Source organism: Ceratotherium simum, chromosome X (genome assembly GCF_057802395.1).
Source record: "Ceratotherium simum simum isolate JZ-2026a chromosome X, ASM5780239v1, whole genome shotgun sequence".
NCBI classification, from domain to species: Eukaryota; Metazoa; Chordata; class Mammalia; order Perissodactyla; family Rhinocerotidae; genus Ceratotherium; species Ceratotherium simum.
The window spans coordinates 93,589,955-93,606,297 of NC_141940.1; the positions used below are offsets into that span (position 1 = coordinate 93,589,955).

Genomic DNA, 16,343 nt, shown 5'->3' on the forward strand with positions numbered 1-16,343 from the left:
ATCAACTGGCTCATTCCTGGAAGATACTATCCCCCATACCATCCATCTTTCCTGACTCCCCCCCCTGCACTGTGGTTCATTCCTAGAAGACATTCACTACATACCAGCCACCTTTCCCCATCCCATCCACTGTGCCTCATTGGTGGAAGATATGATTTTCCTACACCAGCCATCCTTTCTGTATCCCCAATACACTGTGGCTTATTCCTGGAAGATACCATTGCCTTACACCTCCACACCATCTAATCTTCCTGTCGTTCCCTCCCCGCCAAGTCACTCTGGTTGTTCTTTGAAGATACCATCCCCCAAGGGGATACTTCCTTCCTGTCTTCCCCTACCCACTGTGGCTCATTCCTGGAAGATACCATCAGACCACACCACCCATCCTTCCTGTCTCTCCCCAGCACTCCTGGAAGATACCATCCCACAAAACCATCCTCCTTCCTGTCTCCCTCCATGCACTGTAGTTCTTTCCTGGAAGATACCACTCCCTCACACCATTCACTCTTCCTGTCTCTCCCATCAACTTGCTCATTCCTGGAAGAATCCATGCCCCTACATCACTCATCTATCCTGTCTACATCCCATTCACTGGGGCTCATTCCAGGAAGATACCATGTCCCCACATCATCCACTCCTCCTCTCCCCCTCCACAGTCACAGTAGCACAATCCTGGAAGATACCATCCCATGACATCATCTGTCCTTCGTGTTGCCCCCCCCACCCACTCAATTCACTGTGGTTCTTCCTTGAAGATACCATCCACTCAAGGGGATATTCCCTTCCTGTCTTCCCCTACCCACTGTGGCTCTTTCCTGGAAGATACTATCCTCCCACACATCCCATCTTTCCTGTCTCTTCCCATGTACTGTGATTCATTCCTGGAAGTTACCATCCCTCCAAACCATCCATCCTTCCTGTCTCCCCCATCCACTTGGTTCATTCCTGGATCATACCATCCCCTCATACCATCCACTCTTCATGTCTCCCCCCATCCACTATGGCTTATTACTGGAAGATACCATGCCATCACATCTCCCAACCTTCTTGTCTCCCCCACAGTCACTGTAGCTCAACCTGGAAGGTAACATCCTCTCACACCACCTAACCTTCCTGTCAACCCCACCCCACCCTGAGTCACTGTGGTCCTTCCTGAAGATACTATGCCCTTACTATATCCACTCTAACTATAACCCTGCATTAACTGGCTCATTCTTGGAAGATACCATCCCCCACACCATCCATCTTACCTTGTCTCCCCCATCCACTATAGCTCATTCCTGGAAGATATAATCTCTCCATGCCATCTATCCTTCCTGTCTCCCTCCATCTACTATGCCTATTTCCTGGAAGATACCCTTAGACTACACCATCCATCCTTCCTGTTTCCCCCCACGCACTGGTTCATTCCTGGATGATACCATCCCCTCACACCATTCACTCTTGCTCTCTCCCCCATCCACTGTGGCTCATTACTGGAAGATACCATGCTTGATATTATCCACCCTTCCTGTCTACCCCCACAGTCACTGTAGCCCATCCTGGAAGATACTATCCTCTCACACCATCCAACCTTCCTGTCCTCCCTCATCCACTGTGGCTCATTCCTGGAAGATACCATTCCAACACACCCAGACCATCCACTCGTTCTGTCTCTCCTCAGTTGCTATGGCTCATGTTCCCGGAATGTACTATCCCCCACACCATCCACCCTTCCTGTCTCCCCCATCCACCATGGCGCATTCTAGGAAGATACCATCCCCATCCCCATCATTCACCTCTTCCTGTCTCCCCCATCTTCTGTGGCTCAATTTTAGTTGATGCACTAACTCCTTGGTTTATGTTTAAAGATTGCTTCATTAAGAAATCTCTTATATCCTCAGGTCAGGCTTCTTGTTATAGCATTATGTAATTATGTGTATAATGTCAGTCTCTCCTGCTAGAATAATTTAGACTTCATGAGGGTTCGAGCCATGCCTAACAAGTTCACCACCATTCCTCAATATTTGGTACAGTGCCTTCACATAACAGCCCCAAAATGCTGACTGAATGATCTGTAAGTCATTCAGCTAATAACACAGATTCTCATTGAAAACATTATATAGTTTATATTTTTTATTAATATGAAATAGTATGAAATAATGATGAATATAGCTTCCTTCTAATTTCGTATTTTTCTACATCTATATGGAATTACTTTAATATTTTTCCAAATTGCTTCTGTAACTGACCTCTATATAATCTGAAAACACGATCACTTGTTTTATTGCAAATTACACAACCCTTTCATTAAAGTTATAATTCATTCATCTACTTTTCTTCTTATGTTTTAGATTCATTTTATGGTCAAACCTACTCTGAAGTATCTAAAGTGCCCTCAAAGTTGCTACTAACCTAAACATCATTAGGTTTCCTCTCAACTTTTTTTCCTATAATTAAGAAAACGCTGCAGTTTAAGATTGGATAGAAAGGATCAGAAGGGAAGATAAAAAGTAAAATTTAAATAGTTGATTACTTTGTCCAGCAGATTTTATCGATGAGATCTTTCATGGTCATCTTGTCCCATTCCTCAGCGTGTGGGGCCTCCCATGGTGCGTCAGCTGGAATCTGCAGAGAAAGAAGGGCCCGCATTCAGGTGTGATGGTTACTGCCCACTGCCCTGTGAAGAGGCCCACTGGAGAACCTCTGAAAACTGGTCTCTCTGTCTATGTTGGACTGAGTGATTGGCATAGAATTCTATGTATAGATAGTGGTGGGGTTGGGATGGATAGCTCTTTGGATTCTATGCCTTAATGCTGTTGCCAAAATAATAATAATAATTATAATTGCATATAAATGTATTATAAATTAATAGGTAATTATGATGATGATGATAACTGTTATTATTGAAAGCTAACACCCATTTTAAGTCTTCAACTTAAGTTTGAGGCAGTGATATTACAGAGCCTGAGACTAAGTAAAAAAATGTAGGGGAAACACATCCTTCTCTCCTTTACTATCTAAAGTGGCATCACGTGTGGATTGAACAACTATAAGTAGGATACCTGGAAAAATATATCACATAAATTCTCAGTGGCATAGAGTTGAAAGCACACAGGCATTAGTATCAGAGAGATGTTGGTTTGAATCCTGGTTCCCTTGCTATGTGATTTTGGGGAAATTACATAACCCCTTGGCACTCATTTTCCTCATTTGTAAAGTGGAAATACTACCAATTTGGCGGAGTTGTTGGGTGCACTGGAAATGATATACATCAATGTCCTGAGCAATGTTCTCTGTACTGTGGAAGAATATTCAACAGTTGCTATTGTTATTTCAGTAACAGGTCACGGGCAAGCTGACAACACACTTTACCTCCTTTCCCATGTTATCCATTGTCCGCCACAGATTGTTGTAATCCAGATATGCAATGGGATTCCATACTGGAGGAAAGGCTCCCCGAAATGGATAAGTTTTCCCCTACAACATAAAAGCAAAGGATAATACCTTAAATTAGGATGGTGTTCTAAAAATCCAGAAGCAACCAACCTATTTTCAAAGCAACAGGATCCTCTACTGTGTCAAAAGCAAAAGTAAATATATTTTACCTATACAGGCCCTAAATTTCAATTAGATGAGCAAAATTTCCCTGGTATTGTGTTAGTCATTTTTTTTGTGTGTGAGGAAGATGGGCCCTGAGCTAACATCTGCCAATCCTCCTCCTTTTTTTTTTTTTTTTTTTTGCTGAGGAAGACTGGCCCTGGGCCAGTCTTTTTTTGCCCTGGAAGACTGGGCTAAGATGGGCCCTGCCCATCTTCCTCTACTTTATATGGAACACTGCCACAGCATGGCTTGACAAGCGGTGCGTCGGTGCGCACCTGGGATCCGAACTGGCGAACCCTGGGCTGCCGCAGCAGAGCACCCGCACAGAACTGTTTGCGCCACCGGGCTGGCCCCAGTGTCAGTCATTTTTAATTTACAGGAAATTATTATTTGAACTTATTTATACTTATATAGAATGAATGAATGAATGAATGAATAAAGGTAGTTCATCCTAGTATCTAATGTTGATGCCACAATATTCTCAACTCCTGAGTTCCTGTCTAATCTCTTTGGAAGGATGGTCCCACTCAGGTGAGAGCAGGATGATGACATGGAGGATTGTCTTTGGACCACATAGAGGACTGGAATAACAAAGCAGAATATCTCAGACTGTGTTTTAAGGTTCACATAGGCTAAATAAAGACTGGATAGACTACAGACCATGCCTGAAGTCAGGAATCAAAATATTAGAAATGTGGAATAATGGGCATTTGCCATTTTTGGCTGCCCAGCATCCATTCCCCTTTCCTAGTAGTACCCTAGCTTCTTCTTGGGAAATTGCCTCTCCTTCCCTGTGGATAGACGTGTAGGGAGGATGGTCCTAGGCACCATCTCTCATTACAGCAGGCGATGGGCTAGGTCCTTTCTCCCCAACTTCTCGCTCCTAGTGCAGCCAGGCTGTGAGCCTGTGATATGAGCTTGGCCAATCACACACTCTCAGAAGACTCTGCCCCTGTAATGGGTCACCCAAGAACAGAAGAAAGTTGACTGTGGGTTCTCCTTCCCTGGGGCAGCATGTTGAGCAGATGCTTCCTGCTAAAAAGGCCATGGCTGTAGTTCCTGTCCCTAACTTGCCAGAGTTCCCCTGGTCTCTGCCCATTCTTGAGTGTGTCCCTCCAGCCTCCTGTTGATTCTGTGGGCCCTCTGATATCCGTTCAGTTAATCCCCTCTTGTTAGCTCGAGTTGGTTTCTATTGCCTGTACCAAGACCTCTAACTCAAAGACAGCTAATTATTAGCCGCCATTTACTTCATTTCAATTGAGTGACAGGCACTGCGCTGTGCAAACGCAGGGGACAGGGGAGAGTGAATCCTTAGGAAAAGAGACCAGGTCTAGGTCGTTCCTACAGCCTTATTTCCTAATTTAATTTCTTTTCCTTTAAAAATAAAACATCTTGTAAATATTCATAAGGTCAAAATATTGTTTATTAATACAATTTTGCATGAGATTTTAATTTTTTGTCAAATGAAAATATATTCAATATTTGTAGAACGCCTACTGTGTGCACTGCACAATATTTAAGAGCTGTGTTGGATTTTAAAAAAGGGTTAAAGCTAAACTCCTGACCATCAAGGCAGGGACATAAGACATAACAGCATTTGCATTCATGTGAGCACACTCGCACACGTACATGCGCACACACACACTCCAACTGAGTAAGACTATTAAGTGACAAAGAAGTAATTTTCCCTTCCACAGTAGCAAATTCAAATAACCTTGGCAGATTATGTGATCTGATTTCTTATCTGAAAATGCTATGTTGTAATGCTGCAATACAACTTTTCGAGACTCCAAATCCTTTACCGTCATCATCTCCACCACCACCACCACAGCACCATCATTACTAACATTTATTGAGATCTTTCTCTATGCCCGCCACTGGCCTAAGCTCTTCAGATGCATTATCTTATGTAATACTCACCCCAACCCTGGGGATGCAAGCACTATTAATATTTCTGTTTTATAAATGAGGAAACTAAAGCCCAGGGATATTAGCTAGAAAATAGTAGAACGGAAATTTCCTGCTCCCAAAGGCTTTGTTCATAAACATTAAACTTGCTGGCCTCCTGTAGATGGAATGTTGAGATAGGTTTGTTCTAGAGATATCTTAAACTTCCCAACTAAAAGAAAGAAAACTTTAAAATGTGAAACTTATAAATCTTCCACACACATCTTTTATGTTTCTAAGGAGAACAATGGAGACTAAGAAGCTCTGGGGCATAAGATGACTGCTGAGGAAACAGGGTCAGCTTTGGAAAATGCTGAAGTGTATTCTGAGAGAAATAGGCAGAGATATTTTACCCAAAACACAAAAATAGCTATAGAGAAGAGAGAGACCAGGGTTAAGCAATAGCTCATAGGAAGCCTTCAGAACAACTGGTTCTTGTTATAATTCTTCCCTTAATTGAAATCAGGAAAAATCTATATTTTCCTCTGTAAAATGCGTTCATACTCAAGTAATAGTCTCATACAAAACTGATCTTTGCTCTGGAAAAAAAATTAAAAACAAAACTAAACATGCTCAATTGTCTGGGGACATTAAGAAAAGTGTTATAAACATAATTCAACAAAATGTGTCCCACATTCCTAATGTTCTTTGCAGGACGATGCCAACTAGAGTATGATTTCATACAAGGTCCTAAAGACCCCCTGATCTGAGCCTTGATAAACAAACAGGTGGCAGGAGAAGTGAAGAGTTCAGGGAGAGAGAAGAGCCTAGCCTAGCAATCGTTTTAGGAATGAAAGTCATGGAATATTCTAAAAGAATATCATAGAGGCCCACCATGATATTAATTTTTATCCTGCTGACAGAGGCACCAAGTTGATAAAGGAATTTCACTAATTAGTTTCACTTTTAGCAGTTTATGGCTTCTCTGCTCTATTCCACAGAAAATCTAAATCTGCTAAAGAAATACATATACCCGTACGTGGAAACCAGCACCTAAGCGTCACCTCTCCCTTTCTCGCAAGCCTCTGGGAGGCTTATTTCCTCCACGGCCTGCTTCTAAACTAGACAACTCGAGACTACTTTTTGTGTGTGTGAATCCCTCAAGTTGTGCAGTGGGAGGGCCTGGAGGTGTCTCTTGGCTGAGGGGGAGCTGCCTGCGATCCAGACCTTCTCAGTCTCTTACATGTGATTCTATAGTTTTCTTACAAAGGTGTTAGCAGTTTCTCAATCCTAAAGCATTTCTCAACAAGAAATGCCTTTACGACCTAAGAGTGGGAGGCAGGAACTCTGGGAACACTTCCAAATGGCTACTGCTCTTTAAAAATAAAAGAAAAAAGATTCTTAAGTAAAGGTCAAGTTCATTTTGTGCCTATACTCTGAAACCTTCATACCCTTCCAAAGTGGCCTTTAATCTCTAAAGGATACTGTCTTTGACACAGCAGAAATTGCTGATGTCAAGTAGAACACAATGTCCCTGGAACTGTGCCCCAAATACTTAAGCCCCTTTGAGAAATCACATTCTCAATCTACCACTGTTCATAATAATGGGAGACTATTGCCAGGAGATGACAGTTTATGGCTCCCACATTGTTCTTTATTGTTGGTCCTATAATATAAGCCAAGTTTATAGTGAGCCAGTATCATTTACTGATTGGCATGTTGGTGAGTTTTATCTCCCTGTACTTTTATGTTTTAGTTCAACAAAAGGAACTGAGTGTTATTAAAGAGTATCATAGACCACTGAGGAAAGCTGCCAAATATTTTTCTTTAATCATCTTGAAAATAAACAGATATGTTCTGGATTGGTTTAGGAACATGTTTGTCCAACCCATATGAATTCCTTGGCACCCTTCTGGTCTCACTGTTTTCTGACAAGCTGGTAAGAGAAATCTTTTGGTGGTTTCTTTTCTACAGTTCATAATAATGCTTTAAATAAAGAAATCATCTAAAAAGTGATCCATTAAATAAAATGGCAGTATTGTATTGTATTGTATTAGTAGTTTAAAAAGTCACTTTCTTCCTATTTCCAAATGCAGGTAGCCAAGTTCTCTTCAAACATAGTTCTACTCTACCTAGAGAAAGCCTTCACACTTGACATGGAAACATCTATTCCATTGTATTGTGCTGGTTCTCTCAAGTCTCCCTCCACCTAATTCCCATTTCCAAATGCAGGTAGCCAAGTTCTCTTCAAACATAGTTCTACTCTACCTAGAGAAAGCCTTCACACTTGACATGGAAACATCTATTCCATTGTATTGTGCTGGTTCTCTCAAGTCTCCCTCCACCTAATTCCCATTCTTCTTTACAAGACCCTCCCTTCTCCCATCTACTGATCAACCCCCAAGATCTGATATCTCACACCAATATCTTCATATTTGGGGCCATCTTGGCAGGTTCATCCACATACTTCTCCCCCAGATCTCACTGTTACTAGTTTTCTAATCTGTTTTTTTCCAAATCCTTGCCTATATAACCAATCTGTTAGTCACTGCCCATGTATCAGTATAGATCCATACCTCAGGCTGTAGTGGGTGGTGTTGATGCCCTACTCCACATCCTACCTCTGAGTTCACCTGGAGCTGTGGTAGGAGATTCCTAGACTAGAAAGATCACTATCACCAGTGAAAGGGCTTTGGTCCCTGTGGACTAGTGGTTCTCAACCAGGAGTGATTTTGCTTCCCAGAGTATATTTGGCAATGTCTGGAGATATTTTTGGTTGTCACAACTGGGTGAGAGATGCTGCTAGACAACCTACAATGCACAGGACAGCCCCCTACAACAAAGAAATTATCGAGTTCCAAATGTCAGTACTGCTCAATTTGAGATACCCTGCTGTAGAGTGATACACAAATGTGAGTGACTAACATAAAATTTTCTGGAATCTAACCCTTTCCATTTGCAGGATTCCTGGATTTGTGGAAGAACTTGCCTCAGAATCACTCAGGGTATAGAGTGCAGGGATCCTGCCATCACACCTACTAAATCAGGGATGTGTGGCCAGGCAATCTATATTTTTGACAAATCCCAGGTAATTCTAATGTTTACTAAGGCTTGAGCATTATTACATTATAGTGTTTGTACAAAATTCCTCTCATTCATTTAGCTATGCATGTTGTCATATTATTTGAATGAAGAAAATTAAAAATAATAAAAATACTTAATCTCATAAATGATTTCTTTTTAACCCTTATCTTCATTTAACTTCAAAAAATACTAAAAGAAATGATACTTTCTATTGTGGTTGTCCATTTCCTTCATTAATATTTATTTCCTCCTCAATCTTTTCTTAAAAATTATTTAGTTGCTTTACTCTTTTTACTTACATCCATGATTTTACTATGCCTGGATTCCATGTCTGATTTCTCTTGCTTTTCATTGCTCCTAGGTAAAATCTTGTGACCATAAGTTAGATGCATCATAGGGTAATAAATTTGGGCAGGTTTTGATGAATTTAGCAAGTTTACTATGTCTTTGAAGATATTCAGAGGTCCACATTATATATGTATTAAATTTTTAATATATATGTATGTATATATGTGTGTGTGTGTGCGTGTGTGTGTGTGTGTGTGTGTGTGTGTGTGTATAATTTGTTTAAACACAGCTGGTGCCTGGCAGAGGCAGAACCAGAGTTCATGTCTCCATGTTCTTGGTTCACACTCCTCTGCCCCCCTCCTCTGTGCCTCAATCTCCATGTCAGAAAGATCGGACCTGCAATGCCACTGAGCTGGATCCTCCATTGAGAGCCTGTTAGGATCTCCTTCTACGCCTGGAGCTTGTAGGCATGAGTGAATACTGATTTGGGAGAGACATGGTCCCAAAGATCCCACCTGGCTCCCTAGGTCGGAAACCACTTCTGCTTCCTCTGACAAACTAGAGCATTTTGTTCATTGCCCATGGCACCTCACCGTTTTCTGCACTGTATTAAACTGATTTACGTACATGTCTTACTTTCCTGACTAGTCTTAATGCACCTGAGAAGAAGGACCATGCCTTACACATGTTTATATCTCCTACATTGCCTTGTAAATACCAAGGTTCCAAGAAATGCTCATTAAATGAAGGAATAAAAGGAGGAATGGAATTCTTGCTTTTATAGCCCATCTAGTATCACATCTAGCTCCGCAGGTCCCAGAAACGGTCTAGTCTCTTTCTATGCAAACGACTCCCTCTTTTCTCACCTCAGACAAGACCTTCTAAGGAATGCCAATTTAGCACTGATTTTTAACTATCAATTTACTGGAACTCACTATGTGTAAAGTGCTGAAGGGAAGAGAAAAAGATAGAATACTCAGACCTTAAGGGAACCTAAATCTCTAAAAACATTTCCCATGTTAGCATTTCTCACTCTGATCTTTATGGCGTGATACAATAACGGGTTCCGTGGTCATAAATCTGGGAAATCCTGCCTTATAGTTAAACAACTTTTTTTTTTTTTTTTTTTTTTTTACTGCCAGTCCTCATAGAACTTCTAATTTGCTAATGGACATCTTGGCTCTTAAAGATAGGGATAGAATATGGAGCACTTCCAATATTTATCTGACCCACAAACTCCATCTTTTGCAAAGCACTTTTGGGATTAATTTGACTTGGAAAATATTCCCTTAGGCATGTTTTCGTCTTATTCTGGCTGCCACTGGCAGGGGCCTGAAAGAACACAGGAAAACATGGTCTAGAAAGAGGAGCTGTGACAACCAGAATATTTATCTTCCAAACGCTACAAATGGGAATATACTCTCATGTATACCTCTCCTGGGCAAGAGAGTACATCATCCCACAATACTGAGTCGAATAGGAGAAATAAAATGAAATCACTTGTACATCTAGCTAAAACTGCAAGTGCTCTGTGCTGAGTCTTGGACCTGGGCCTCCGCCCCTTAGAACCTGGTAGTATGGAGAGAAAGTACATCAGAGCAGGTCAAGAGGGTCAAGGGCAAACAGAGCTTCTTGCCAGACAGGCTGTTAACTGAGTGCATTCATCTTGTGTATCCCAGTGACTAGACAGATGCAGCCCTGCCCCTCTACTGGATGGTACTGGATGGAGGTCCCTCAGTAGTGGCTCCTGAGATCATGATGGAAGAGACATGATAAGTGGGAGGGAGGTGGACCAGGAGTCATCAGATTCCTGGCACAATCTTCCCAACATTTGAACATCAGAAAAGTATTTTTAAAAAATCTACAGATTGGGAAAAGTCACGGATACTCAGGACTTCTTTGGTGGGCACCCAAATAATTATGTAGATTAGCGACTGCACCCACATCTGTGCCCCAAGGACTACTTTTATCACCCATTGCTGGTCAGCAAGTGTGAACCAATAGTAATTTTTTCCCATTGTCTCTGAAGCCCAATGCTTTTTCGGAGACGTTTATCTGCTGGATATGGCTGTAGAAACTAGGCCACTGGGTACTTTGGCAAACACACAAAATTAAATCTCAGCCTCAGGTTCACCGTGTATCATTTGAGTCTGACAAATTACATAAGAGCTATGGGAATGAAAAGAAATGGACTAGGAGAATTCAGTAATTGTTCTCTTTGTTTGAAAAACCTGTCATGAAAAGGACTCAGTTCCACAGCTTTCAGGATCAAAGTGTTCATTACATTTAACTATAATTCACACTCAAATTTTCTGTGATTCCACCTAGAATTTTCTTGTTCTGGTTGCATTAAACCCAAACACAAAGCAAAAATTAAAATGAAGTGCTATGAAAACAGTACTAGACTGCTCAAATATAAGGTATGAACATTATTATCATTATTTGTCTCTTTTCAGTTTCAAGTCCTGTGTTTGCTAAGGTTAGTTATCATGTAGGCTTTCACATCTGTCTATCTGTCTGTCTGTGTGTGTGTGTCTCTGTCACTCACTTCTGTAGGACCTTGAACCAAATACTTGCATTCTTACAACTTTCTCCTATCTCTAAAGTAAGGATAACTGTCACTTAGTAAAACTCTGAGGTCCACTAAGTTTTCAAAAGGTTACTCGTTCATTGAGTTTGACACAGAAGTGAAAAAGCTTGGATTTCATACCTGAGACAGAAGTCTATGTAGCATCATCAATCCTGTTAGGCGGCAGGACAGGGCAATGACAGAAAAGACTTTCTGGCTGGGCCTGTGTGTGCTCATGGGACAATGGAACGTCCCTTTTTCAGGAAGTGCCCAGAATGGATCAGGTATGGGATTCATAGGACATTAGAGGGTTTTTTAAGTTTCAACTGTTAGAAGGCTACTCTGCAAAAGTTTGAAAATTCAGGACCAATGATTAAGCCTTTTGGTTGGGGTAGCGGGTGCATGCTCTGAGGTGGTAGGGGCTGCAGAGGAGGGAAATAGGCAGGAAGTACAAAGCAAGGAAGAGGGAGGAAGGAGGAGATTTTAACCTCAAACTGGCAACTACATTCTAACCTGAAAGGTCAGAAACTCTAGGAATTGGGTTATCATGGAGACTAGAGCAATTTCCCTTGAGGAAGCTGATTATGTAGTGTTTCATTCTATTCACAAGGTTCTTTTTGCCATTAACCAAAATGCTGAGGCCCCACTTGAGGAGGTGATTGCAAAGTTCCACAGCCTTAGTGAGAAAAATCTTTCGTGTCTGACCTAACCCCCTTTCTATGCTGCCAGTGAAGGCCAGGCCAAGGTGGGAGGGCGACTGTAGGCTACTGCTCAATGAATGCTTAGGAAACAATTTCTGTAGTAAATGACTCCCTATTAAAAATGAATGGAAGGAAGAGTTCTGTGGAGGGATAACAGTAACACAACAATGTGAATGTACTTAATGTCACTGAATTGTACACCTAAATATGGCTGAGATGGTAAATTTTATATTATGTATAATTTACCACAATTAAAAAAAATAAACGGAAAGAAAAAATGTAGTAATTAACCTGACTTTGCTATATATTGGGCTGTTGCTTCCACTGAGTAGAAATTTCATTCTCTAGAAACTAAATCTGAGATTTATCCCTGGAAGTTTATAGGAAAAAGAAAGGAGTCTGAGAGAAAATGGCTAATGGTTACCTAGCTTTCTAAACAGTACAAGGCTTTAAGAGTAATTTCTGCTTTCCTGTGACCCACAAGAAGTAAAGGAAGTCTTTTAAAAATGGAGGAGAAAAAAGAATGGAAGTTACTATTTCTTTTTTTTTTTTTTTTAAAGCCGGTTTCTTATTTTTTTTAATTTTTTTAATTTATTTTATTTTTTTTTCCCCCAAAGCCCCAGTAGATAGTTGTATGTCATAGTTGCACAGCCTTCTAGTTGCTGTATGTGGGACGCGGCCTTATCGTGGCCGGAGAAGCGGTGCGTCGGTGCGCGCCCGGGATCCAAACCCGTGCCGCCAGCAGCGGAGCGCGCGCACTTAACCGCTAAGCCACGGGGCCGGCCCTGGAAGTTACTATTTCTTACAAGCTATGTCCACATATCTTTATACTGAACACTTGATAGATCAAAGTGAAAATATGTAAACATCCTTAGTCTCTCTGCTTTTAAAAATCTATGTATAATTGTAATTTAGAGAAGAAAACAAATAATCCCCCTTGCATTACCTCATTTCAACAATCAAAACAGAATTTCTTACCAGGAGCATAGGCCCATTACCACTTGCCTGTCATTACCTAATTGTCTTTTTTTCATCTTCTACCCTGACTTGTACAAATTACTTTAAATCTTCTTTTTTTTCTCTTTTTTAAACCAGGTAGGGTATAATGGCATAAAATAAAATACTCTTACTTCGATCATACTTTGACTAATAAGTTTACATAAGTCATTTAACAAACAAGATATGTAGCCAACAATTCCAAACCATGCCCTAGACCTCTAGACTTAGTATTTTAACACAATAAATAGAATCCATCTGTAGTCTTCAGCCTGCAGAGCCCAACTGGCGTGGCCTGGGGGTTGCTCAGGAGTCAGGTACTCACTGAAGGCCAAAGGGGATCCAGATCTATGGCTCAGGGTCCAAGAGAAGAGAAGAAGCCACCCCAATGAACAGCACCACTGTTGCTCCCAGGCACACCCACTCCCCCCGAATCCCTGGGTCCACAGGAGCCCCTATTGCCAAAGTGGCATCTTAGCACTCCAGAGCCTGTAGGGGTAAGATCATTTTTGTCGTATCTTAGAGTAGTTTATTAAAGGGGTTCATAAGTTGACTTTCTGCCCATGGAATAAGGAACGATGTGATGTAACCCACAGAACCCTGGACTCAAGAGCTGGAAAGCCTCACTTTGGCTCCTAAACTCTCTGAGCCTCAGTTTTCTCATCTGTAAGATGGGGAAAAATAATGCTTATTACCTCATAGGGTCATTGGGAAGCTCAAATGAGGTAACACATGTATAGGCACATTACAGATGGAAGGCAATGCCAATGCACGGAGTCAAGAGGATGAATTTAGGTGAGTAAAAGAAAAGAGGCAAAGACACAACAAGCAACATCTCTACAAGAGCCTAACACCTTTGGCTTCTTGAGTTTCCTACTGAGAGGGGTTGAAAGTGAAAGCATAACTTTCTTTGAAGACAAAAGAAAAGACTTCTGTGAGTTGGTATGGAAAGGTGTTAAAAGCAGCTTAAAAATATATATCCCTAATCCAAAAGAAACACCCTATTATAAGCAAGGAGCCAAAGATGCAGTTATACCCAGCAAGAATTAAGACAAACTGAAAAAAAAATACATCCTCTGCTTTGAACATGGCCTACTGGCTAAAACAAAGTTCACTTCTTAGCAACAACACAAAAACTTACTTAGTATTCCAGAACACACACCTTCTGAAAAGCCTCTGATTTCAGTCTTTGGCATAGAAACCTGGAGTAAATGGCTGTGGGAAGAACAGAACCAAAACTAGGAAAAATTGCTTGCTGAGCTGTTACTATCAGGAAAGCCTATGTTGTTTTAAATAAATCTTTATCACACCATTCTCTAAAAACAAATGTGTTGTATATATTTATAGTCTCTATTTTTATTGAGAGGACGTGAAAAGCAGGGAGAAAGTGAGAATGGATGAATATGTCAATTTCTCCTTCAAAGCAGCTCCTGCGAAATGCCTTGTTCCATCTCTGGCAGTGTGCTCCCTCTCCACACCCTACCTGCGTTATTATGATCTGGAGGAACCCATGGAAAGCCAAAGAAAGGAATCAAGCATTTCTTCCTCCCTCTTCAAGACTTGGCATTGCAAAATTTAACAAAAACGTCTCCACAACTCAATGAAACTCATTCATAAAATAATCATAATGATGGTGTATCTTATTTACTAATTCAAGTAATGAATCCATAAGTCCAAGAGGCATTCAAGTCCACCTGCTTCCCTTACGCCATCCAAAGGAGAAGAATTGATAAAGAGAACATTTTAAACATATCAAGCTGATGCCACGTAAAATTCACCTTTTAGGTTAAAGACAACATGATTAATTTATATTAATTTTACAAATCAGATATAATCTCCCAAATAAAGTTATCAAGCTCACAATATTCATAAAACTCATGTTCACTGTAGAAACCAGTCAAGAACCTATTATATAAGAATCAGGATCTACTAAACCAGAATTAGAATAGGGTTCTATTCACAAGACCCATGAAGGATACAGGCAGAAATGTTAGCTAGTATTATTTATTTATCGTTATTGTTTACTTGTCTCCTCCCTTTAGATGGCAAGCTCCATGCGAGCAGAAACTTTGATCATGTGTCCACCACTGTATTTTCAGCCTAGAAAAAGATTTGGTACAGAGTAGACTGCCCAGTAACTATTTATTAAACTGATAAATGAATTTAGCATAACGATGTGAACCATCTATGAATGAAGTAGATAGACGTAGTCTCTTGGGAAAGGGATGGGGTGGAAAACACCACTAAATGTCTACCCCCAGTGCTCAGCTCAGAGACTCAGGCTTGGAACTCCACATTGTCATGTCAAAACTTGCACTGCAGACACAATCTAGCAAAAGTCAAGAATAGTTCTTTGGTGAATACTAAAAATCATCCTAGAGTAGGTTGAAACTGGATGCACTACGTCTACTGACAGAAGAAACAATTGGGGCATTCTTTAAGGCTGCACATTGGGAAAATTTAAGAGCTGAAGCAATCTGGATCATAAAGAATATGGCTTGGTTTAACTAGACAGTGGCAATCTTCTAGTGATTCACTCACTTCATTTCGGTGTTATTTACCGAAAAGAATGCACTGTATTAGATTACAGAAGCTGGAGTTGTCATGAAAGCCGATGCAGAGAGTGTCACAAAGACAATTTGCATTATTAACCCAATATACTATCATGCTGGGAAAAAGTCCCTTTTTTTCCCTAGAAGTGGCCAGAACAGTGAGAGTTGAGATATTTTTAAATAAGTGGAATTATTTTCTGCTATACAGTTTATTAACAATCTTACCTGGAATAGTTAACTGAATATCTTCCTGCTTTTCCCTAATCTGGCCTCCTTACTTTAGTTTCCTGGTCATTATAAAAAACATTCACTACACTGAGTATTTCTCGTTGCAGAAATGATACAATTTATTAGAAACACTAGTAGAAAGGTACTTATTCAGATAAAATGAATTAACCTCTAATTGACCCACTACTTTTTTACCTTAACATCGCTGTCTACCTTGGGTGAAAACGTGTTCTTTTGGCTGGTTAAAGTATATGAGAGGATGGTTTAATGGTAAGTATTTCTATTCTCCATCATTTCATTAGATGAGATTATGTCTTAAATGAAAAGTACAGTGTTTAGCATCTTAAATATGTGCTTAATTGTAAGTCAGTCCTAAAACTCATGAAGAGCATGCACTCAAGGGGTAGGCAGACCATTACTAGTTTTATAGCCCTGTCAAGTCACTTTACCTCTCTG

General features: G+C 40.6%; 1 protein-coding gene across 1 annotated transcript in view; it reads right to left on the minus strand.

Moving 5' to 3' along the window:
* MAOA (amine oxidase [flavin-containing] A) overlaps positions 1 to 16,343 on the minus strand; it is a 66,773-nt gene that overhangs the window by 20,998 nt on the left and 29,432 nt on the right. Inside the window, exons 4-5 of the mRNA XM_087427005.1 lie at positions 3,355 to 3,459; positions 2,516 to 2,607 (exon numbers count right to left, since the gene is read on the minus strand). Coding sequence (XP_087283131.1) covers positions 2,516 to 2,607; positions 3,355 to 3,459 — 197 coding nt within the window. The remainder of the gene's footprint in view (positions 1 to 2,515; positions 2,608 to 3,354; positions 3,460 to 16,343) is intronic.